We start from the raw sequence: 26,290 nt of genomic DNA, 5'->3' as shown, positions 1-26,290 counted from the left end.
TTAGTCTGGGATGGCATAAATATAGGAAAGTGATTTCATATCCTGTCATGATCTGGAATGCCACGAGTAGACTAAATATATCTCAGCAAAAGTGACAACAATTTCTGATCAAGCACAGAGCCATGCAGTGGGGAGAACCGGGCATATGTGCCATCAACCTCGCCTCCCCCCCCCCCCCATTAATACAAGCCACTCAAGCTCAGGATTTAGCTGAAAATGCAACCGGATAGGCAGGAAAAAAGGGAAGCGGGTAAGCCATTGAAAAAACCAAGCCTTTCCCACATCCAAGCAGGCTACCCTCAGCACTCGCCCACTTACTCGGAGCACTTCTGTATCCGAAAGCAATTCGCTCACAACAGGAAATGGGAATGATTTCCCCCCCTTTTTTTGCATTTAAAGGTCTACCAGCTAGAGCATTATGCGATATATGCACAGAACGGATGCATTCAAAATGACAGCCCGACAAACTGAAAACAATACAGTATATATATATATGTACGAAGCACAACCTTGAGCGGCCGCTTGCAAAGCCTTCCCGAGATTTGCATGCCATAATGGAAAAAAGCCCACACACAATTCGGTACACTCACATTGTTTAAATAGCTCCAGACACAAAGCCATGACACAAGATGGGGGGGGGGGGGGCTGAGAAAGAAGGGAAAGAGAGAGAGAGAGAAGAAAAGAGAAAAGAGGAGAGAAGACTGTTCTTCCTTTCGCCTTGAAAGCGAAGAGAAGGAATCGCACTACGGCAGAAGGGCAGAGCCGGGTTTCGCCCTGTTCATTGAGAAAAAACACACGACAACAACAACAGCAGCAGCGAGCAGCTCCCGGGCGAAGAAGGAGGAGTGGACGACGGGCGAGAGACCAGAGCCGGGCCGGGCCTGCCCTGCGGAGATCCGGGCAGCGGCTGCTGGGCGACGATGGAACCGGCGCTGGAAAAAGACACAAAGTAACCGAGCCGCGCAAGCGAGCTTTGGCCGCGCACACTCACCCTCCTCCCTCACTCAGCCAGCCCCATCCGCTCCCGTTATGTACTTCCAAGGGGAGGAGCGTCGGGGGGCTGCGAAAGCCCCGGGTTCGCCACGCCCACCTTCGCCGGGCCGCGCCCGGAGATCGGAGGAGGCAGGCCCCGAAGGCGGCCAAGGGCTGCGGGCGGCGCGGCGCAAGGGCTGAGAAGACCGAGGAGGCCGGGCTGGAGGAGGAGGAGGAAGAGGAGAACACCCAGCCGCTCCCGACGGCGGGGGAAGGAAGCCTGGCCGGGGCTGCCAATGGCAGGAGAGGGGAGGGCGCTGCTGCGCCGCCCGGAGCCTCGTCGGCTGTGGCGAGGCGCGCAGGACGAGCCAGCCGCTCCTTGCAGCTCACAAGCGCCCTCCGCGAAACCAGTTCCAGCTAGTATTCCGCACATGCTCACAAGGCGCCCATTCGCGCGCTGCCTGTCCCCCCCCCTTTTTTTTTGCGGGGAGGAGTATGTGTGTGTTGCGGGGGGGGGGAGAGAGATTTGGAGAGCGCGTGAAGGAGGTGGGGGCCTCGCGAGAGGCTCCTTCCCCCGCCGCCGCGGTAGGTGTGGCGCCCGGGTGGGCACCCAGCGGCGCCCCGCTACACACGCGCGAGCTTCGCGAGGCTTCCTTCCCGCGGGGGCGGGGATGGGCGGGAAGGACGAGCAGATGGACGACAGGTGTGTCTGCGCGCGCGCCCCCGGGGAGGGGAAGGGAGGGGGCGCTTCCTGGCAGCGCGGCGAAGATGCCGATGGCGGGAAGAATCGGGGCGGAGGGAAGAACCACGCGCGGCTCCGAAGCAGCCCTGAAATAGCTCCGGATCTCGCCGAGGGATGCTTTCCATCTTTAGTCGCCGAGAGCAGGCTCCCTCCTTCCCACCTGCAGCTCCCACGCCATTTGTTTCCATCCTAGGAGCCAACTCGTGGGAGCTGAGATCCCACTGACCCTTCCCATAAAGTATTTGAGGGGCCAGCCCCCCCACCCCGAGTTTATGGGTAAAGGTAAAGGGACCCCTGACCATTAGGTCCAGTCGTGACCGACTCTGGGGTTGCGGCGCTCATCTCGCTTTATTGGCCTAGGGAGCCGGCGTACAGCTTCTGGGTCATGTGGCCAGCATGACTAAGCCGCTTCTGGCGAACCAGAGCAGCGCACGGAAACGCCATTTACCTTCCCGCCAGAGAGAGGTATTTATCTACCTATTTATCTACTTGCACTTTGACGTGCTTTTGGACTGCTAGGTTGGCAGGAGCAGGGACCGAGCAACGGGAGCTCACCCCGTCGCAGGGATTTGAACCGCCAACCTTCTGATCGGCAAGTCCCAGGCTCTGTGGTTTAACCCACAGCGCCACCTGGTATTGCCATTAAAATGGTGTGTGCACACCACATTTTGTGATTGATCATACAGAGTGGGGCTTATCTGCCCCCCCCCAATATTTTATTCAAGTTGGCACCCCTGTTTTCCATCAAAACCAAGGGCAGAGGATGGTGCCAGCTTCATTGTCCCCAATGCCGGTGAGTCTAATTGGCCTCAGCTCTGCGTGGATTAAATTTCAGGCACAGTTTTGTGCCCTGTGGTTGCCCCTTCCTTGGTATAGCTTGAGGCTATCATTATTTAAATACTTTTATACTAGCAGTTTATCTCTGGAGTTTATGGCAGGAGTAGGGAGCCTGTGACCCTCCAGATCATTGGACCCCAAAGCCCTGCTGGATCAGGCCAAAGGCCCATGTGGGCCAGCATCTTATTCTCACCTTGGTGAGCAAGTTACTTATAGGAAACCATGAAGAAGGAATGGGAGTGCAATAGAGTGCTCCTCACTTGATGAGACTCCCACTTCCATCAGCCTCGGCCAGCAAGGCCAGTGGTTAGAGAGGATGGAAGTTGTAGTCCATCAACATCTGGCCGCCACCTTGGCAACCCCTGTTTTACCAACAAGGCAGAAGATTACTGCTGGATTCTTTTTGCAAACTGCTTTGAGGGCTCTTTTTTAAAAAACAAAAACAAAAAACCACAAACCAAGTCAAGCCATGTATACATTTTAAGAAATGAAATATTGTGGGGGCAGGTATACAAATCTGGCCTCTAAAACGTCAGAGCATTCAGTATGACCTTGGGCAAGTCAACATCTACTGCACAAGGCTATTACAGTGAGTTAAGGGAAGCCACACAGGCACCTTGACCTCCGGGGAGAAAGAGAGTGTTAAAAATAGAATGAATGAACAAGAAACCTTCAGTCCCTGCTGCCTTAACAATGCCAGGCATCTCTTCAGACAGTTCGTGAGTAAACATGCTGGATACATACCATAGTAGGGCTGGGGAGGCTGACCCACTGAATTTTCAGCTCCCATCAGCTCTAGTCAGCATAGCCTGTGGCCAAGGATGATGGACAACAGCTGGGAGGGCCACAGGTTAGCCATCTCTCTGCTAAGGAAAGGAAGGATTGAGGGGAGTGGGGAGTAAGCCAGACCCTGAAAACCTACAGCGGTTCACTTAATGAGCATCCAGAGGCACTGAGTTAGTTTCAGCTGGAAACAAAAATGCTTTTCTAGGTGACTCTCCAAATAAGCAAGGCAATAAGAGGAAGAAAATACAAATTGCCTTGCTCTGTCCAAGGACCACCAAGTACAGTGTTTTGTTTCCAGCTGAAGTCAACCCAATGGCTCTGGATGCTTTCAAATTGAGCCCAGCCTCTGTTGTTTGTTTCTGCATGTGACATTCAGATATACCTATACTGCCTCTGTATGTGGAGGTTCCTCTTTCAAGGCTTAGAAAGGCACTTAGCTATCATGAGAATTCTGCCCGCATTTTCCCTGTCTTTGTAACCATAACAACAAAAACTTGGAAAGAATAATGGCCTTTTATAAGGTCCTACATATAAGCAGTTTATAGTCTGATCCAAAATTCCGTGCTTGCACAGTGAACTATAGAACATTCACAAAAGCTGACTTATTTTTCAATGGAACCGTAGTGCCTTAGCATCCAGAACAGGCACACTGAAAGCAGAATCAAACACATGTTTCTAGACTGGATATTTCTTCAGCTCTCTGGTACAGCTTGATCTTACGCATGTTTACTCAGAAGCAAGTCCTACAGTTTTCAGTGGGCCTTGTGTCCAAGTAGGATTCCATGCTTGCTTTGAAAGCACAGACTCCTTGACTTTGGAAAAGGGGAGGGGTTGTTTTCCAAAAGCTCTTGAGTATCAAGAAGATCTCCATGGAGGAAACATTACAATAATAAATTTAAAATAGTGGGCATGTTGTCAAAATGGAAAGAGTTATATAAGAGAAATGTGGCAAGTGGTCATTGAACTGTCAGCAATTGGTTTGCACTGTAGGTTTCAAGTAAAGTACTCTATATGCAAGTAAAATGATAGGTGGTTTTATATGTATAACTAAAAGGCCCATTAAGATAAATTTAGAGCTGCTTGCAGTATAAAGCATACTTTATATTGTGCTGCAGAAATAAAATGCAACATATCCCGATAATGTTCTGCTTTTAGATTATCTGTTTCAGCTATGTCTTCTTGTTTAAATCAGATAAGCATACATTTTTCACTATGGCTGCAATATATTTTACATAAATTAGTCCACTGTTGTGAGTGTATTTCAATGTCTTTTAAATTTTTATTTCAAGAGATGAAGCATGTTATAGGTGGAGTGGTTCTCCTGCAAGGACAAGACTTTTCTATTTTGGGGTGGATAAAATAGAAACCACTTAACCTCCCCATGCGTTTTATGGGCAATAATAGGCTGGCAATGAGCAATGCAAATGGGAGCTTACTTTAAGGGACAAGCAGGCTTACTTAAGTGGGGAAAGAGCACCAAACTTAAAAGCGGGAGAAAACTTTAATAAAAAAATATTAATACCGGACAGCAATAATGCAACACAGCGAAATTACAGGTACCCTAAAATGAAGAGAGGAGTATAAAACTTTGAGCAAGTAACTGGGGGTGAGGGTGGAAAGAAAAACACATGCACACAAAGAGATGTGGGGACTCGCGAGAAGTTTGCACAACAAACCTAAGGAAAAATAAGAGAAAACAAATGGCATGAAAAATGAAGTAGGTGTTTGTTGGAAAACAGAAAGAGATTAGAATAAAAAGAAACTAGTTACACAAAAAGCTCTACAACTGAACTGAGGGAGAGGGAAAGTGGAGTGACCCTATGCTGATCTCTCCTAAAAGTCTGCAGACTAAGAACCAGATTAACACAAATGGGGGAGAAAATATAAGCAGTGTAAAAACAAGGTGAACTACTGATTTTAATTGTTAGGGGGGAAAGTGATTTTGAGAAGGATGCCAATAGTCCACTGCTCTTCTGCACGCCCTGCTTTTCCCAGGCAGAACATCTATTTCCCAAATCACAGTAATTGGTATGCCACGGGGAAACAATTCACTGCAATGAAAACCTAGAGCTGTCCATCAAAACAAAAGATCTCTCCACTCAAGCTCAGCATTTCATTCACCAGCTTGGTTTTGCTTTAAAAAAACATGCAGCTTTATTCTAAGTGACAAAATTCAGGATTTTTTGGACGCCTGAGACCACAGAACAACTTGAGAGAGTCCCTGAACTGACTTGAGGCATCTTGCTGAAAGGCACACTTTGACTCAGGCAGGTGGAAATGTCATCCGATCAGCCCATTTGCCTTGTAATTCAGAGTGCACACAGAGCAAATGTGCACCTCTCATAAATACTCTTGCCATTCTTGTGGTTTCTACTACATTTATTTAATCCATGAGCTGGCACATGACCTTGCTGAGCTTGGAAGTCACATCTAACCTTCTGATGAAACTTAGGGAGGGATCCAATGGGTGAAATGACCTCGTAATCAAGCATATACCAAATGCCTTCTTCAAACGGCTGATGGAGCAGAACTGAACATCTCAGACAGAAACATGACCAATGAAGATGGTTTTTCCAGATGCTGTCAAGTGGGCTTGACAATCAATCTCGTTCCTTCAGCTGGATTAGGGAGGAAGCATATGCATTACCTAAACTGCATGCTCTTAAAAAATAGCTAGTTAGTTCTGTAATTTATTTATGATTCACTGATGCACTACTGCTCTGCAGAGATGTGTGAGAGCTGACTTTTAAAGGGAAGGAGATCAGCACACAGTGGAGAGACTATCGAGTCTCTTTCAAGACAAGCACTCAGAATTTGTTCCTTGGACTGTCTCAAGATTCCATCCGTGCGTCTAATATACATTAATCAATCTGACCTCATGTTGAAAAATTAAATAGCAAGATATAAATTCTTGGTTGGGATCCAATAATCCTATTATTGTTATGGATGAGAATATATCAGTTTGGAGCATGGGCTGAGCCATCTAGAATGATTATACTGTCCTTTGAGCCTCTGAAGAAAATGAAAAAACATGAATTCCATTCTTTTCTGCCAATGAAAAAATGATTAATAATCTCAGGAGCTGTACAAACACCTATTGTACAGATATTTAAAGGGGAACGCATTTAGAGAAGGATAGTATCAGTGATTCTTGTTGATATCTTTTGTGTAAACTAATTCTTTATGGAAGGGCTGTAGGTCAGTAACAGTTTGTCTGCCTTGCATGCAGAAGATTCCAGGTTCCATGCCCAGCATCTCCAGCTATGGCCAGGAATGTCCCTCTCTCAAACTATGGGGACCTAGGGTCAGTCAATGACAACAATATTGTGCTCAAGGACCAATGGTCTTAACTCTGCAAAAGGCAGCTTCCCAAATTCCTAAATGCTCAGAATAATCATGTTCTTCTTTACAGACTGTGTGGGTTATTGTAACTATTCTGAGCATAGAGTGGGCAGCTTGTTCCCTACGACTTGCATGCCATTGTGCTGGCCAATTCACATGAGGACGTAGCTGACAAAGTCATATTCAGGGTACATCCATTGAGATCAATGGGCTTGACTAACTTAAGTCCATCGATTACACTGGGTCTACTCAGAGTATGGCTTAGTCAGTTACAGTCAACCGAGTCCTATCCACACAGTCTCCTGCTTCCTTTCCTCACATGTAGTGCAATAGGTCAGTGTGTCTGGTTGTTAACCAGAAGATTGGTGGTTCGAGCCCATCCAGGGATGGCTCTGGGCTGGATTCCTGCATTGCAGGGGTTGGACTATTTGACACTCAGGTCACTTCCAACTCTACAATTTCATGATTCCATGTTCTTTGGCTAACTGTGCAAATGCCACCAGTTTAAGGTATCCAAGGTCACTGCCAAATAGCTTTGCCATTCTTGAGACATGACCCCTTTCAAACAGGATAGAGCTCACCAGCTTTGATAGCTAGAGCAAACAGAAAGATGGTGGAAATGCAAAAAGGTAACACTTGGTGGTGATAAGCAGGATGCAACTTTCAGAACATGTATTGTCCAACCAGGACACATCAGAAATGATGCTAGTAGAATATCGGTCTTGATGAGGACAGACTTTCATGGGATTTGCTAGGGTTATGATTTCTCCATCAAACCAGGTTCAGAGTGTAGATCTAGCCTGCTCTTTGCAGCATGCGCTTTTACGTATCAGCTCCATTTGCTATGCAAGGCTTCTGCCTGCTCTTGTACCCTAACAATAAGTAATCAACAAAAATCAATAATAAATATTTTAACCAACAGGGGAATTCCTGTTGGTTAAAATATTTTTATCTCAAATTCCATCCTCTTGGTTTATGAGTACTTTTAAGCATAACCATTTCCCCTGACTCCGTACTAGATAAACATATACTGCCTCTCCCATTGCTGTTATGCCAGTATTATCTCTGAAAATATACATCCCCCCTCCTTCATGCCAGTATGGAAGATAATGGTTGTTCAACATTTTATTTCTTGCCTTGTGTGATCAGTTTTAGGTTTGGCCCACATGCTTGGAAGTATATCAGAGACACTTTTCATGCTTTTATTGCAGTGCAATATCCTTGCATGCCCCGAAGACAAAGCACGCATGTTCTAGATTTTGCTGTCCGAGCATCTGTGGTGAATCACTGCTCACTTTTTACAGCACAATGTGGGAAAGGATCTGAAGATGAGTTGGGGTGAAGGTAAGAACATCTCTGTTGTGCTTCCGTGGGTGACACCATTCTGTGATCAATATAGTCAGTTGTACGGTGTAAGACACTCTGTGATCATGACTCATAATAAGAGTAGGCTGAAATACATCGATCCAAGTTAGAGAAAGTTATATTTAACAGGGAAACTCAAATTGAATAGGAGTGTGAGTGCTTTCATGGATCATAGAACTTTCCAGACCGAGTTTTATCACCAGTGCTTCTGTCCATTGAAGAGTTATGTGGAACTCAAGAGTACAGTTAAACCCTTATTCTTTGGGATCAGCACAGCAACCACTATCTCTAGTGCTGACTCCAGGGCTTGGGGAGGCAGGGGTAGCGCATCCTGTTTTGCCGTCTGAGGTGCTACTGCCTCCACCTCCCTTACCTGGGTTACATGGCAGTGCCTGTGAAGCAGTGGTGGTGGGTTCTGGCAAGATCTTTTGCTGGAAGCCAGTGCTATTGCTGCTGCTGCTGCTACCCCACCAGTGGTAGGGCAGATGGGTTGTCTGTGGGCACTCCACTTCCTGGGCCTCTGCTGCCTGAGGTGACTACCTCACCCCAGCTCATGGGCCAGCTGGCCATGTTGGGGGGGGGGCATCCTTGATCAAGGTGTCCTTGATAGAAGCCTCCTCTTCTGTAGCAGTAGCCAGGGTTTTCCCCCCAGCCGGAACTCATTAGAACTTAGTTCTGGCATTTTTCATTTGGGTGCCATTGCCATTATAAGAGAACGATGGAGGCATTCATGGTGAGTTCCGGCACCTCTTTTTCTCGAAAAATAGCACTTCTTCTGAACTATGTGTTCACACGGCACATAGTTAAACTATGGAATTGGTTCCCACAAGACTGGATAGCTTTCAAAGAGGATTGGACAAATTCCTAGCCACTACTAGCCAAGATTGCTACATTCTACCTCCGCTGTCATAGGCAGTATGCCTCTGAGTAACAGTTGCTGGGAATTGCTTTTGGAGAGAGGGCTGTTTCACTCATGTCCTGCTTTTTTTATTGGCTTCCTATAGGTTGGCCACTGTGAGAACAGGATGCTGGGCCAGATGAGCCTTTTTGGCCTGATCCAACAGGCTCTTCTTATGTTAAAAGCTTTGGGCAGAACTCAATGTTGCGCTCTTCCAAACATTCCATCTGTGAAAGCACTGCAGCCTGCCAGGTAGAATGACTCCTCTACACGCTGTTCTGGGGGTCCTCCAGACCCCCTTCCCTAAACCAATTCCAGGGGGTGCATAGGGAAAGGAGAGAGGGAGAAGCCCTTTTGTGCAAGTGGAAGTCCTTGTGCAGGGTTTCCACTAAGGGGGCTGGTTAGGTGATTCTCGCCCTTTAGCAGATATAGCAAGACTTCAGTTGCTGTAGCAAGATCATCATATAATTCCATCGATACATGTCATCATTTCATTTCCCACCTTCACAAAAGAATGAATTGATGTAAGAAAAGTCTCACCTGACTTTAATCCAAGATATATTGTTAATTAAAAAAAAAATCTCAGAACAAACTGAATACAAATCTGGGACATACAATTTACATTTAAGTTGCACTATACCCCAAGGCATCATTTTAAACACAAAATTAATACAGGCATCTTTAGAAAGGGCTGCCAGTCTTGCCAGTATTTCTTAGGATATTTCTGCTCCCACCTTTCCAAATATCAGGCAGATGAAGGAAATCTCAATTTGCTGTGTACAGAAGAGAGCACTGAGTCGCTCTTTAAAAACAAAAGAAAACCTTACACTACAATGCTATGCAGGTCTGCTCAGAAGCGAGTAACATCAGGTTCTATGAGACTTACACCCAGGATCACAACTTTAATGCTTTAAATGTAACAGCAAATACCCAGATGCATGTGATTCTCAGACCCCACAACACCAGCTCCTAGTTCTTTTCTATACGGGTTGGGAGATTTCTAGTTACTTCAAAGACATTTGGCACCACAAGGGTAACGTAACAGACCAGTTGAGTAACATTAGGCAACCAGATGGTCAGAAGGCAGTGCAGGCTGGAGACAAGAGATTGGAATGCATATGAGATAATTTCACAGCAAAACAGAAGATGCATGCCAAAGCGACTGCTAAGACACAGCTGACATGTGCCAAAATTAGAATAAGTCAACACAAGTCAATATTAAGTGTCTGCGCAACCCTTGTGCTTGTGGAACCCATACATTACTCTAAAAAACAAACAACAACAAAAAACAAACAAAAACAAAACCCACCCCTGACAACACAAAACATTTTTGGAGTGTTGGGTTTTTAACTCCGTCTCAGAATTTTGGAGATCTGGCACATAGATTTTGAATGCCAGAACTGGCACATGCATGAAGTGCTCTACAAAGCCTCTGGGTACATCTGCTTTCCCACATTCATATGGGAATTTTATTGCTTTATTTATTGTATAACAAACAAGTCTTGCCTAACTTAGGTGTCTATCAAGGGTGTGGCCAATGGGGGACGGGCAACTGCCCTCCTAAATAAATTAAAAACCAATACAAATCTGAGGTTCTACCCTCGTAACAAAAGCCTGCCCCCACCCCAACAAAAGTCCTGGATATGCCCATGTGTCCTAGCTAATGCTATTTTACAGTAGAAGCCCCTGCCTTATGTGTGGATGGAAGCAAGGGTCACAGTGATTAAAACAAAAACCAGCCAACCATAAGAACCTGCTCTTTTGAACCAGGACACAATTTCCCACACTGTGGTCCTCACCTCCCACCTTAGTAGAATTATTGGCCACTATATCAACCACAATCAGGCAGGCTTCATCCCAGAACAATAAGACATCATCATCATCATTTCATCATTTATGCAGGTATTTAGATTTGCACAAAATGCTTTACAATCCTTGCCAAAGCTGGAGGTTTCCATTGGTTCGAACTAGTCCTATGAGCACAATAGATACTGTTGTCTGTAAATTACTGTTTTCATAAGGCACAGTAGGAAACCTGTTTCAGCACACGGGGTCACCTTCTGGTGTCTGCGTGCCAGTGATGGGCAGGGCTAGAGACAAAATGGGAATGGCCAGAGCAAAGGGTGTGACCCTTATTAACACTGTAGACTAAGCTAACTTCCAGCCATGCAAAAGCCAGAAGTTTGTACACACACAAGCCAATGCACCATCCTCCTCCATCTGCGCAAGCAAGAGACATTACCATCGTTCACATTCCAGCCATGCAAAAGCACTCGAGGAGGGTGAAGAGCAGGGCTGTTGAGCCTAGTGGCCAGGGGAGAAGGCTGAAGGCTGTGTAAAGAAGCCTGGAGGGGCACATTTGGTCCTGAGGTTCCCCACTCCTTTCCTAAAGGGTTCTGTGTACTTTAAATGGTACACAGATAAGGCATTGCCAAAGCATAGAAATATTTAGGCTACATTACAGGAGAAGCATTCCTAGACAGGGCCTACTGATTTGCAGCCTTCACTCACTAACAAATCACAGCTTGCCTCTGTTTATCGACCCGGATGTGGGGAAACTTGCCTGTACATTATACAATAAACCCCTTGGTCCGGAGAAATAAATTTGATGCATGTAGAGAACATGGGCGGAATATACATCTTGCTCTCACAGGTACATAGCTATAATAGAACCAGCTCTTCTTTATCTATACCAATATACACTCTGTGTTAACACTCCCTGCCTCCCTTTCTCCCACACAAATACTGGAGACAGAATTAATCAAAAAGGTCGCCTTGCAAATGAGTGCTCACCTACCCACAAACCACACATGCCAACTGCACAATCCCCTGCCTACTTCCAGAGAAATCTATTTCTGGAGATGGAATCTAGGGCAAAAGAAGTAGAAAGTCTTACAGGGGAAAAATAATTATTACAGACACGGAAGGTGATGTGGGGTCAGAGCTGGTTGATATGATTAGTAATGGGCCTCTCTGTTGAACTTTAGCATCTCATGGATAACCACTGAGCTGTGCTCTGTCAGTGGCAGGTTATTCTTTGTCCATGCAGTTACATTATAATTTATAATAAATAAATCAAGCCAAAGAAACCCCCACCGGTGGGGGGTGGGAATTCATGTACAGAATGGCAACTTATAAGAACTATCTCAGTCCAAGTACTGAGGCCGGATGGATGCCTTGCATCCAGTTATGTGGGATCCACATCTTCTGCCCAGGCTATTTTGATAGGACCCCCCAAATCCCACCACATACATCTATTTGTCCTGAGGAAAGAAAATCAAACTATTCTTCATTCCCCCACTCCGAAATGCAGAAGTGCAGAGAACTCTGGATGTCTTTATTAAAGCTGGAGATTCAAATAGGCTGACAGCAGAATGCCTGCCAAGTAGATGAGTAGATTTGACTGGCTGTATTCCCCTTCCCAGTCCCCCACCCCCACCCCAATTTGCCAAGGTACAAAGGCTTTGTTTAAGGCACTATCCAGGGCAGGCAGTAATCTCTGCAGCTGTCAATCCTGGGGCTAACTTTCATGTAATATGTAACCCAAGCTTGAATTTGCAGAAAGAACTAGAATATTGGGCTCCTTATCATGATTGCTGTCAGATTCCGCCCTTTCAGTGCACACACACATATCTTAGTTCACAGCAAACAGGAGGCACAGTCCTCAAAAGAAAGATGCTAAGTCAGGGGAGACAGACCAACAGAGAAACTCAAATGAACCAATGTGAAATTCAGCAAGAACAGAAGTCACAGCAGGAGTGAAGAATTCTAGCATTTGTTGTTGGAATGCAAAAGCCACCTTGATTAGTACCCCCCCCCCAAATGGTTCTATTTTAGTGATCAGTGGTTCTCAAATTCTCTACGCACAAGATCCATTTGAAATGGCTGAAAATTACTTAAGGCCCGCCAGTCACAAAGTGGTGATTCAAGGGCTAAGCCAATGACAAGATGGAGGCAGAGACTGGCATAATCAGCTGGCAATTACTGATAACAGCTTCTACTGATATCTAATCCATCTTTGGAAATTGCTAAAGTTCCTTCCTTGTGGCAAGGAATTCCATAGCTCAGCTTTCATCATGCTAAGTACCGACATTTGCTCTGGAGATGTTGAGACTCAGCCTCCCCATTTTAGGCAGAATTTGCTGATTCAGGGCCTCAACACGGAGATAAATGACCTTTCCCTTCCGCATGCCTCTCAAAGTATTTTTACCCATATCCTGTAATTTCTTCTCCCCTTCTCACTGCTTGTACCTTATGTTCTCCCCCACTCCAACCCCTTATCCATGACTACAGTGGTACCTTGGTTGTTGAACTTAATCCATTCTATTAGACTCCTGGAACCGTTCAAAAACCAAGATGCGGCTTCTGATTGGCTGCAGGAGCTTCCTGCACTCAATAGGAGGCCACGGAAGCTGAGTGAGACGTTCGGCTTCCAAAAAACGTTTGCAAACCGGAACACTTACTTCCGGGTTTGTGACGTTCAGGAGCCGATTTGTTCGGGAGCCAAGCCGTTTGACAACCAAGGTATCACTGTACTAGCCATAGTAGCCATGTTCTACCTCCACTGTCAGAAGCAATATGCTTCTGAATACCAGTTGCTGGAAAATGCAGGAGGGAAGAGTGCTGTTGTGTTCAGATCCTGCTTGGAGGCTTCCCACGGGTATCTGGTTGGCCGCTGTGAGAGCAGGATACTGGACTAGATGGGCCTTTGGCCTGATCCAGCAGGTGCTTCTTATATCCTTAACCTTAACTTTCTTTCCTTCTCCCTGGTTCTTTTATAGTCACTTGTCCCTCTTATAATCGCTTTCCACTTATCTCCTCCTTTTCTATTCCCATTTTATTTATTTAACAACATCAGCAACAATAACGAATGGTGATCTCGTTTCTCACTTTCTAATTTCCTTCCACATGTCCTCTGGCTTCTCTACTGCAGAGGAGGGAAACTTTCCTTCCCTCTTCCCCCTACCTGAACTTATCTCTTGGCCCCCTTTACTCAGCATGTAAGGATTTGCTGGTGCATCTAAACAAACTGTTAAGGCACAGGGATAACAGTGGGGGGTTGGGGTGGGGAGGAGGAATCTGTGGTGCTAAGGCCCATCTGGAAGTACCCCCAGGCCCACTGGTGGGTCGTGACCCACTGCCTGAGAAGCACTGGGATAGGTGTAATCATGTGTCAATCCCCTTTAGGTATAATATAAAGCTTTCCAGCAGACTTTTAGAAAGGTTAACCCTTTAGCTGAACTTTGCCTGTTATGCAGCTCTCAAAGGCCAGAGGCTTTGCCTGCAAAGACAGAAATCTCAGCCTACAAAAAGCTGTCATTGTAGCTTTTTTTTAAAAAAAATGCTGAAAGTGTAATTGTAGCGCAATCTGCAAGCTCGTTAACGCAGCCCAACGTTTAATATACGCCAAGAGAGTCTATTCAGATGTCGGGGGCACATGAGGCTGATGTCTTCAGCCAACAGGAATTTAAATCCTTTTCCTATTCCGTCAAAAGGAAAGAGCAGAACAGTGTCTTAACAGCATCAGAATTTATATCTCACTGCCAAGTGCAATTTATTTTTCACGAGACAAGCCATAAATCCCCAAAAGCCACAAATCCCATGCTGATTGCAGCCTGAGCAGCTTTCTTTTCAGTGCACAACATCACAAATTATATGCTCTACAATTTTAATGCAGTCGCCCAAACACGCAAGCACAGTGACAATTGCAACCGTCGTATTACATATGCAGGAAGAAAAATATTTCAGGTTAAGCTGTCTTCTGAAGAACAGCAGGGAGACGTAGGAAGGATGCCATCCTGTCAAAGTATTTGAAAGGCTAAACACACCTTTGAGTTCAGGAAAACTAGATTTGAGGAACACTCATATAATAGAATCCTTGGACCAATCTAGTGTCATTTACATGGACTGTACTGGGCAGAGTGGGTGCTGAACAGGAAATATGTAATTAACAGCTTGATCCTTTTGCATTTTTACACAGAAGTTCTTCGCCAGAGCTAATTCCAAAGTAAATGTGTGTAAGATTGCAGCATTTGCCTGGAGTCCTCTGAATATTTCCCACAGGACAGAATGAACCAGATAAACAAGACTAGAGATAAGACTGTAATTCTGATAAAGCATTTAGACCAGCCTTCCACAGCCTTGTGCCCACCAAAATGTTTTGGACTATAACTCCCATTATCCTTGACCACTGGCCATGCTGTCTGTGGCTCATGGGAGTTCAGGGCACCAGGTTGGGGAAGGCTAATTACAGACTAATAATATGGGCTCCTCTGTGTATATACCGTATACTGTATATTTAATGTCAGCAAAGTACCAGTCTGCTTTCTTTCACTTACAAACAGTGTTTAATGCAAAGAGGCCTCAAAATGTCATCGTCTTTAAAGAAATTGTTTGTAACAGTCCCTCCTTATGACACATCTTGGCCATGTTTTGACATTTTGCTAAGTGAGACAGATTCACACTCACAGCTAAGTCTCTTTCTAGACATCTAAGGTGGATTGTTGAGAGAAGTCCATTAGCACTGACTTCTCGGTGATGTTCCAAATGAAATCAGTGGAAAAGCACACCCACCCAACCCAACTATTGTCTGGAGAGACAAAATGAAGCAAGGACTGGGCTCTTAGTTTGCTGTGTGTGTGGCCCCACCCCATCTGTGGGGGAAGAAAAGAATCCTTTGCTGTGAGTAAGAGGATTACGGGTGGAAAGAGAGACCTCTTGGCATCATATAGTACTTGACCAGCTGTTTCACGAACATTTAAAGTCACGTGCCCTTGCTAGCTTAGCTACGTGACAAAGTTTCATCAGCATCCAATAAGTGGTGATTAAAATCATCGGCAGACCCTGTATTAACAGCAAGTCAGTTTCCAAGATTGTTTTAAACTTGTCATGCCTAGGAAACCAGCCCTTGATGGTGGACAAGATAAGATTTGAAACCACTGCTGGCTGGATCTTAACACCAAGCGTGGTGCTCATAATGCCAAGGTCACAGGTTCAATGGAGCAGTGCATATTCCTGCATTGCAAGGGGTCAAATTAGATGATCCTCAGGGTCCCCTCCAACTCCACAATTCTATGATTCTCTCAAGTACACGAGGATGAGTTATTATATATACTCCTTTAGGATATCACTACAATCAAACAATCCCATTTAGATATATTCATACTAGGGTATGGAAAAGAAGCATTTCTATGCCACACTGAAACAGAAAGTGCCTAGCAATGTGGCATGAAGGGAATACAGTGGTACCTCCGGTTATGAACTTAATCCGTTCCGGAGGTCCGTTCATAACTGGAAATGGCTTGTAACATGAGGTGTGCTTTTGCTAATGGGGCCTCTTGCTGCTGCCGCACCGCCGGAGTGCGACTTCCGCTCACATCCTGGGGCAAAGTTCACAACAAAGGGCATCTACTTCCGGGTTAGTGGAGCGCATAACCTGAAGCATTCATAAGGGGGACGGTACATAACACGAGGTACCACTGTAGAGCAGAAAGACTCCTCCATAATACTGAACTTTGGCTGGATTGCACTCTATGATCTTTGAGTCAAATCATTCTCTGCAGTGCTGATACAGAAATATAATATAAGATTTAGAAAGATGATAGATAGATGGATAGATAGATAGGTCAACTTCTAAATGCTTACATTAACTGAAACCAGATCCAAATCTCTCATTCAGTGCATATGGAAAAACCCAGTCACTGCTTCTTTGAAGCAACACCGACCTGGAAATTTATGTTGTGCTCAAAACTCTCTTTACAATGTTCATCACACTCTAGCCAAGCCATGTCTGGCTACCCCCTCCAGTTCCCCCTCCCTCTCCACTCCAGCCCCATAAGGTCAGACTTACTGCTGTTGCTGGGAAGCGTCCGACTGCCACTGATGCTGTTGGCTGGGGGTGGAGAGAGAGACCGCACCGAGATGGTGTCCTCCTCTTGGGAGCAGCCTGCCTGGATTGCTCGGAGGTAGCTGTGGCTCCGGGAGCGAAAGTAACTGGGAAGAGGCAGGTCCAGGACTTCTACAGTGGCCGATTCTGCTTCGCTGTAGGCTGATTCGCACATCCCCTCATATTGGTCGTTCAGCTCTGGTTCTCTTGCCTGCAAGAACAAAGCTGGTCATTCTCCTGCCAAAAGAACTTCCCAGATATGATCTCATGGGTTCCCCTCCCTTTTTGCTTGAATGCATTTATTGTGTTGGTAAAATGTATGAATTTATAAGTGAGTATGTGGAATGAAGTGGTTGAAGGCTCTTCTCTTCAAATCAGAAATGGGGAACATATGGCCCTCTAGATGTTGGTGGATGACAGCTTCCACTATCCCTGGCCATTGGGCCCTGCCAGCAGGAGCCAGTGGGAGTTATTGTCCAATAAGATCTGGAGAGCCACAGGTTCCCCATTCCTGCCTTAAATAATGTACTGTTGGCTTTTGACACAGGTCCATTTTTTCTTGACTTCAAAGCAGAAGAAGCACAACTTGTAGCTGAGATAGCGACGCAGGCCACCAGCTCTGCTGCATTCTTGTTTGTGAGGTGCCTGTCTGTACCTGTGCTTTGGCACTGCCAATCAGGCCGCAGAAGAGCCAGGAGGTTCACCAAGCCTCTGTTGGGTCACCACCATACATTGCTTCTGGGTTGTACTCAAGGTTGGTGCATCACAAGCTGGGCAAGGATGCTGTGAGACTAGTTCAATAGTGATATAAAGTTATTTGAGATCCTCAAAGGATGGGGACATGGAATTTCTGTGAATGAAGATGTTACAATGCCCAGGTAAGCTCAGGGAGAAAGAACCCAAAAGCACATTAATCACTCTGTGATGCTCAGCAACTCTTAAGCTTCCGCATATGTCCCCAAATCTAATAATCTATTCCTGGGTCATGTTTATAATTGGAAAGAATTAATTCTATTCATTTCACCAAAGCCTATCATATTTACATCCAGTTCTCGGCTAAAAGATTCTTCTCAGATTATGCAGAGGAACACAGCAGGGGCTAATGTTTTCCATCCTATTCCAGCTGTTCCTACATAGCATTTGTCCTAAAGCCCTTTCAATATGATGCTGATGCTTTCTCATGTTTGTTAATAAAGCCCAGTTTTCGCTACTAACCTTGGTGTGGCTGAGACCAATTGAACAAGATATCCATATATTTAAACCTTTGTAGGGAATCAATGCATAATAAACAACAATTTAAACTGAAGCAGTAAGGGCCACTTGTTTTCTTAACCTAACCCAGTTTATTTTTTGTCCTTTTTCCTGATCCCTCCATACAGGGCCTAAATCTTTAAGATGGGTTCCTTCTCTGATTTCCAAAGGTATCCTTCATATCTACTGATTTTGAGCCAGGTCAGACCTTCTCACAGGAAGATTCAGTGCCTCACTCCAGCACTGAAGGGCAACAGGGAACATCTGCCACCACCAATCCACCTTGGAATAAGATGCGGCCTCTCTGCTGCTTCACTCAGCTCATCCCAGTTTCTCTTACCTCCTCTCAACAGGCAGCCCAGCCTCAAATATTGGGCAATGGTCTCTAAAAGGCAGCACAACTATTCAGAAAGTTTGATACCCAGTAAGCACATTAAAGTGCTGGGAGAGAATCCTGCCCGGGACTTTGGAGAGCTGATACCAGCCACTGCAGCCAGTGCTTAGATAGGTGGATCAGTGGCCTGGATGTATAAGGTAACTTCCTTTGTGCATGTAAGGGGCAGTAGAAGATTTGTCAGATGACGGTACCTGCTCTCCTTGTGTAAATATCTGTGGGATAAATGAGGGTTGTCCAAACATCTGGAAGAAAGAGTTGGAGAAGATTAATGCGTGAGGGATGGGGATTTCACTGCTTCTGTACAGAAGCACTCTACAGGAATCAAAGAGTGACAGTGGTGACCATGTAACAGTTTTGGTCCATGACGTCCAAGCCAAAGGCTCATGAGGAAGCTAACCAAGCACAGTGAAACAAAAATCAACACAAACAAAACAGACAAAAAGATCAGCCCCTGGTTACAGTGAACACTTTGACAAAAACTAATTTTAATACAAGGGTGATCAGCCAACCTTTCACAGTTTGCAGCAAAAGCCTACTCCCCAACTTCCATGAATAATACAAAATCTTGAAGTCCAAATAATAGGAATTGTCTGGGAACTGGAAAAGAAGTACAGAGCTCCACAATATTGGTATGTAGTTTCTGTTGCCCAATCTGAATCTTTACAGATCTTAGCATTCTAGATGCTCTTCTAACAAGATCATTCAAAAATCATGAGCACAAGTCCTACACCCAGAACAGCTGTGTTTGTATATTGATTAGTTCTTCTCACCACCAATAGACTGGTCCTCATCAAGCTACCACGGATACTAGTATTTTCAATTTAATCTACTAGGATACACATAGTGCAGGTATTATATTGATTGCTTTGTCAGACCCTTACCACCACATTATGAAGATCTAGTCAAAAAACAGCAAAACACCTGAACCCATTGTAGGCAAGTTGCTCCTTTATCATAGCTATGATACCCTGTTTAATGATAAACAGGGCTCCTCACCTGAGTTATTTGTCTCAGCAAGGAGCACACTTCCCAACAGACTGGTTGCTGCCAACACATTGCATTTCTCTCATTCTTTTCCTTTCCATTCTACTGGCCATTCATAACTGTGCAGAGTTAACCTACAAGTCTATGGAGAATGATTCTGCTAGTAAAGCATAATCTAAGTAGAAGAGCTTGGATTCAGAATTCTTAATAAAACGACTGAGCCTGTCTATATTTACTTTGGAGGAACACTACTACAACCCAAAGCAGTTTGCGTAGGGTTGGAGCCTTAGATGGGGTTGTACATCCCACCTGGTCCAATTTGAGAACTCTTAAGACTAGGTGCATGTGGTAGTTACTCTTCATTAAAATGAAATTGATGAAGTAGATTCCAGAACTTCTTGTTTCCCTCATGCTGGAAAAAATCTAGGAAAGATAATTCAAACTGAGCCATTGAGAAATGTATTCGGAACAAAGGAAGTTCCTTTGCAATTTTCTTGGTGCTAAATTAATCAGATTTGGATAGGAAAATACACCCATTCTCATTTTTTCTTGTTGCGGAAAAAAAGGCCACATAAGCCATTTCTAAGTGCTTGCTAGAGAGATAATACTGTTCAGAAATGAAAGCAGGTTTGTGCATATGGTAGGAAATGAAAACCTTTTGAAAATTCAAAAATTAACATTTGGTTTAAAACGACAATCTAAGAACCTTCTTGCTTAAAATGGCAAAGGTTAATGTTGTTATTTTCTATAGATGCCTATCTCCTATCCTATGCATATCAATTTTCATGTAATTTGGGTTTAAATGGCTCATGAGTAATTGTATTTCCTTCTTTCTCTTCAGGCATTAGCAGTATCTCTAGGATGCAGCTTCTTTATGGAAAGCCCTGAAGAAATAAAATCTCACAGATTGCCTCACAGCAAGAATAAAATTCACAATGTTTCAACTACAGCAGAAGCACATGACCATGAGCAAAATTTGAGGGCTGGGCTCTTGGATTACTGGTAGACTGGCTCAGTGGTCAATTGTATCCATAGAGAATCATGTCATAGTGATCTCCTTTCAACAACGCTGGCAGATTTCACCCCCCCCCCCAAAACACTACTACAATTGTGAATCAGGGCTGGCTCCGAGTTTGAGGAGAGGGTGGGCCTATGGATGGTATTCAACTGCTTAGAGTAGACCCATTGAAATCAATGAACCGTAAATTAGTTATGTTTGTTAACTTCAGTGGGTTTACTATGAGTAGGATTACCACTGAATGCTACCCTATGCTTTCGATTAGTTTGTGCATTTTCATTACGCTATTTTTGCTCTGGCTGTAAATTGCTTTGTGTGTGTGTGTGTGTGTTGGGAAGTGATACAGAAATGTAACAAACCCAGACCTTTCTGCTACCTGAGCCTTAGAAGAATAATGTGCTTGCTACTCTTAAAGGAGAAGGGACGCGGGTGGCGCTGTGGGTAAAACCTCAGCACCTAGGGCTTGCCGATTGCATGGTCGGCAGTTCGAATCCCTGCGGCGGGGTGAGCTCCCGTCTTTCGGTCCCAGCTCCTGCCCACCTAGCAGTTCGAAAGCACCCCTAAGTGCAAGTAGATAAATAGGTACTGCTTTATAGCGGGAAGGTAAACGGCATTTCCGTGTGCTGCGCTGGTGCTGGTTCGCCAGAGCAGCTTCGTCACGCTGGCCACATGACCCGGAAGTGTCTCCGGACAGCGCTGGCCCACGGCCTCTTAAGTGTGATGGGTGCACAACCCTAGAGTCAGACACGACTGGCCCGTACAGGCAGGGGTACCTTTACCTTTTACTTACTCTTAAAGGAGTGATTAAGGGAAGTAGTAATTTAGCAAAATGAGTTTGATGTGCTTGATTTGCAACATCCAAGACACGGTTGCTGATTGTTTCTTATTGGACAAATATAGCCTCTTTCCTGAGGATCTCAAACAGCTTCACAAAGTATTTTTTTTATAAAGGGGGAGACACCAGACAAATGGAAGGTATGGACAAATATCACAAAAGCAAATATTGTGCCTGTATTTGAATCTCACATGTGATCCATCCCTTGTGGTACAGAGTCAATGCTGGTCTTCCAGTAAAATGTATTAATAACTTCTGCTTGGTGATGAGTTTACTCAGTATACATGAACACAGGATTTTTATGTCATTCTTGGTCCTGTGAAGGTTTTCACCAGCCGGCTAAACCCACTTTTCAAAGACTTCACATACATACACACACATCAGACACAGAAGAAGACAAGGCTCCTGTGCTTTGAAGAGCTGGCTAGAAGAGGAATATCTGCTCCTCCCCAGTACCTGCTGGGACGCCCCCCCCCCCTCTACACAACTATGAAAGGTGTAGGCCCCTCTTTTTCACTTAATTGCCTCAGTCACTCTTTCAACATGTGTTCAAGTAGTGTAAGGCTAATCACCATGCCACAAGATCCAGCCCTTGGTGCCAATGATTCTAGAACAGCTAAAGAGTGTGTGGGGTAGCCCTTTGCAAGAGTGTCTGTGAGAGATATACACAGTGTGTGAAAGAAAGATGTGCGGCATGTATGCATGTGTGAGAGAGATGTGGGTGTAGTGTTCATACAAGTGTGTGAGGGAGTGTGGGGTAGCTCCATCCACTGCCAGCTTTGACCTCACCCACTTTAGTTTGTTCCCACACGGACAAATTCAGGAAGTTAAGTCAATCAGTGGCTGTTAGCTACAGGGAACCTCCAGCTTCAGGGGCCAGTTGCCGGGGGACAAGCAAACAGAAGGGGAAGGTTGTCACCTCCATACCTTGCTGGTTTCCTGGAGGCATCAACTTGTCCATTTGTCTGACCCTAGACACTGGATTAGATGGAGCTTTATTCTGATCCAGCAAGTTTCATCTTATCATCCTATATACTAGTAGTGAACTGATTCTCTCTGTGCTAACCCTTATGCAGGCCAAACAGCACCATCCACACACACACACACACACACACACACACACAAATATCAAGGTTTGCAGAAGAAGCAGGGGGAAGCCTAAAGAGAAGTGAAGGACCCCAAAACTACCCAATGAGGACTGAGAATGCTCAGTGGCCACAGAATGCTGAGTATTTATTGGGGAGGATAGAGTCAGTATAATAATAATAATAATAATAATAATAATAATAATAATAATATAAACAACACATATTGCCTTTGAACCTCTTCTGAGATATTTGTGCTCAAGTACTGTATTTACAGCTACTGGAAGCAGAAGAGATTGACTTCACATTCTAGCCAAGGTGGGTTCATAGTTGAAGTACAAATGTGGGAAATGCAAAATTTGTTTTGAGCTGCAAAGTGAGCAAATGATATTATACATAGCTGTCAACTTACAAATTTGAAAATAAGGGACCAGCAGCCTTGAAAATAAGGGACCAGCAGCCAAAATAAGGGACCTGCAGCCTCACCTGTTCCAGGCACTCCAGTCTTCCTGTCCTCCTGCAGTCTGGTCAAACTCATGCTGGTAGCTTCGAGAACACTGTCCAACCAACTTTGTATACGGAGGTTCAACTGAATAGAATCTGAATCACATGCACCACAAGGCCTATGCAGCCTCAACTTAAGATGGCTCCACGGCCTGGCTTTGCACTGCAAAGTTTGCAGCAGCACGTGCAACAAAATGGTGTCCAGCATTCAAAAAACCTCTCAGCTTCCATTAACTAGCCACACACAAGGCATGCAAGCTCCACCCCTACTCTTTCTTAGACTTCTTATTGGGTGGGCAACACAGCTAAGCAACACAGTTGGAGCCTCCCTCCTCCCTGGCTGGCAGGGAGGGAGGGAGAGGAGCTGCTTCCTTTGAAATTTTAGGGACATCATTTAAGGGACATTTAAGGGACATCCATCAATAAGGGACAGCAGCAGGACATGGCGCTGGAATAAGGGTCTGTCCCTTCAAATAAGGGACACTTGACAGCTATGTATTATATAAAGCTACCTCCCCCCACCTTACTGTTCCTTCCCCACTCTCAGGCTGGTCCTCCTTGGTGCTGTAAACTGCTGGCTCTTACCTGGTTGATGCAACTGGACTCATTAAGGTTGTCTGCGATCTGGTTGTATTCTTCCTCCCAGCTTGGGAATTTTGGAGGCAAAAGGATCTCCACCGAATCAAGTCGGTCCAGACTCCTGTGGAATGAGGACAGAGAGTCTGAGATGATGATCACATGAACAACAGGAGAGACAAAATCAGTTGTGGGTCTCGGTGACAATCAAGTATTGCCAGAGCTCCCTGCACACTGCAGATTTGTCAGAGTTATCAACTAATGCATCTCAAGCCTTGCCTAACACAAATCATCCTCTGCTCTACTTAACACTAGGCTGTTTTAGAAGACATGGAAGCAAAAACAAATAGAGCATTTAAAGATTAATCAATACACTTCAGCCATGTGACATTAGGAAGGCACCCTCCCAAATCAGCCATCTAGGGCCTTCCGGCATGACCATTTTTGGTGCTATAAATACACATTTGTTGCAGACAGTCTGCAAGCAGATAGTCCCCCTCTTTTTTCTTGGTTATTGTAGTGTCCAAGCACCCAGAGTACAATATTTTGTACCTAGGGAAACTGCTATACTTTCCCAGGACAGTAAATCACTATGTAGAATACAGTTGTGCAGGTCTATTAGAGGTTGTAATTAGTAATCAGCTCCTCCTCTTTCAACATATGGATGTTGTTGGTTAATAGTTTTGCTTTATTTACCATTTCCCCTCAGATCTGCTCTTTTTTCATTGTCCTGCCCTTGTGCAAGAACAAGCAAGTTGTCAGATGTTTAAAGGGGAACAAACAGCAGCATGGCCAATTTGCCAGAAGCAAGGCTATCCCTTCCAGGATGTACCAACAGCATATTGTGCTAGGTCCCTGGAAAAGACCCTGATGTTGGGAAAGATGGAGGGCACAAGGAGAAGGGGATGACAGAGGACGAGATGGTTGGACAGTGTTCTCGAAGCTACCAACATGAGTCTGACCAAACTGCAGGAGGCAGTGGAAGACAGGAGTGCCTGGTGCGCTCTGGTCCATGGGGTCACGAAGAGTTGGGCATGACTAAACGACTAAACAACAACAACAAAAGGTAAAGGGACCCCTGACCATTAGGTCCAGTCATGACTGACTCTGGGGTTGCGGCACTCATCTCACTTTCTTGGCCGAGGGAGCCGGGGTACAGCTTCTGGGTCGTGTGGCCAGCATGACTAAGCTGCTTCTGGCTCGCCAGAGCAGTGCATGGAAATGCCGTTTACCTTCCCCCTGGAGTGGTACCTATTTATCTACTTGCACTTTGACATGTTTTCGAACTGCTAGGTTGGCAGGAGATGGGACTGGGCAACGGGAGCTCACCCCGTCGCGGGGATTCGAACCGCCGACCTTCTGATTGGCAAGTCCTAGACTCTGGTTTAATTCACAGCGCCACCCGCATATTGTGCATATTGTGCTAAAGGTACCCAGGTACCCCTGCCCGTACGGGCCAGTTGTGTCCGACTCTAGGGTTGTGCGCCCATCTCACTTAAGAGGCCGGGGGCCAGCGCTGTCCGGAGACACTTCCGGGTCACGTGGCCAGTGTGACGAAGCTGCTCTGGCGAGCCAGCACCAGCGCAGCACACGGAAATGCTGTTTACCTTCCCGCTATAAAGCGGTACCTATTTATCTACTTGCACTTAGGGGTGCTTTCGAACTGCTAGGTGGGCAGGAGCTCGGACCGAAAGGTGGGAGCTCACCCCGCTGCGGGGATTCGAACCGCCGACCATGCGATCGGCGAGTCCTAGGCACTGAGGTTTTACCCACAGCGCCACCCGCGTCCCCTGCATATTGTGCTACTGTCACCTAAAATCTTGGTTATGGAAATAAATCACACAATGGATAAAATGTACTTATGGAAACAGTAGGTGGATTTTCTTCCGAAGCAAACAGCAGTGTCAAAGGGGCAATTTTGATCAGGACTGCAGCATGAGAGACAATGGTTAATCTCCCCCTCCTCATCTGCTGCAACTCCAGTGGCTGCTACTGGTATTTTTTTAAAGGAGGCTGGTGTATTAAGGCAAATGGGGGCACTATCCCACCACTTTCAGCCTGCCCATGGCCAGTCTCCACCTTCCTGCTTGCTTTCTTACAGCCTGCCATTGGCTCTGGCTCCAGTACCCATCAGTACCCATGGCCACCAGTCGTTGCTAAATACACATTTAACACTGCATCTTGTTTGGCCCTTAGTTGTCACAAGGAAAGGCTTACAAGAACAGACACACAAACTAGGCAAAAGAAGAAGCACAAAATGGCCACTGGGTGACAGCCACGCTCCACATACAGCCAGAGCACATCACATAATAGCTTGTACTTGTCATGCTGAAGAATGAAGCTGCAGGGGAGCTCTTGCTCTCTCAAACTCATTTTGCTAAGCACATCTCCAAGATTCCAACAGGCTGCGTTTAAAACAAAACTCATTGTCGTTGCTAGAAAACTGATAGCTGAGCAAATAATGGCAGGGCCGTAGCTTGGTGGTGCAGTTCATGATCCGATTGCAGACAGTCTCAGCTTCTGTCCTGAGTCTTTCCATGCAGGTGTGGGAAAGACTCCTATCTGAAGTTCTGGAGAGTGCTGCTAGTCACTGCCCATTGTTCCCCAACCTAGTGCTCTCCTGATATTTTGGATTATAGCAGGGCCAAGAGTCAGAGATGACAGGAGTTCAGAACATTCCAAAGGCATCAGGTCGGGGAAGGGGATACTGGGATATCTAGACCAATGGCCCATCTCTTTGCAAGGCCAATTTATGAGAATTGTTTACTAATAAGTGTGCTTAGGACTGAAGTGTTTACATTATTAATGTTATT

General features: G+C 45.4%; 1 protein-coding gene and 1 long non-coding RNA gene across 13 annotated transcripts in view; one reads left to right on the top strand and one right to left on the bottom strand.

Annotated features, from left to right (window-relative positions):
• DLGAP4 (DLG associated protein 4) overlaps positions 1–26,290 on the bottom strand; it is a 330,445-nt gene that overhangs the window by 51,574 nt on the left and 252,581 nt on the right. For 3 of the 12 annotated variants that reach the window (XM_083446808.1, XM_083446798.1, XM_083446809.1), the window contains 3 exons: positions 23,487–23,601; positions 18,667–18,717; positions 16,792–17,038 (listed from right to left, as the gene is read on the bottom strand). In XM_083446808.1, coding sequence (XP_083302934.1) covers positions 16,792–17,038; positions 18,667–18,717; positions 23,487–23,601 — 413 coding nt within the window. Of the gene's footprint in view, positions 1–590; positions 1,383–16,791; positions 17,039–18,666; positions 18,718–23,486; positions 23,602–26,290 lie in introns of those variants that run through there. The other 9 variants (XM_083446811.1, XM_083446805.1, XM_083446812.1 and 6 more) reach the window with 8 other exon arrangements.
• On the top strand, positions 7,846–21,568 carry LOC310680445. Its single transcript, XR_014512765.1, has 3 exons — positions 7,846–8,023; positions 15,839–18,612; positions 20,301–21,568. It is a non-coding gene; the product is annotated as an uncharacterized lncRNA (long non-coding RNA).

Source organism: Podarcis tiliguerta, assembly GCF_965153285.1.
Source record: "Podarcis tiliguerta genome assembly, chromosome: 6".
NCBI classification, from domain to species: Eukaryota; Metazoa; Chordata; class Lepidosauria; order Squamata; family Lacertidae; genus Podarcis; species Podarcis tiliguerta.
This window is presented reverse-complemented; position numbering and strand designations above follow the sequence as displayed.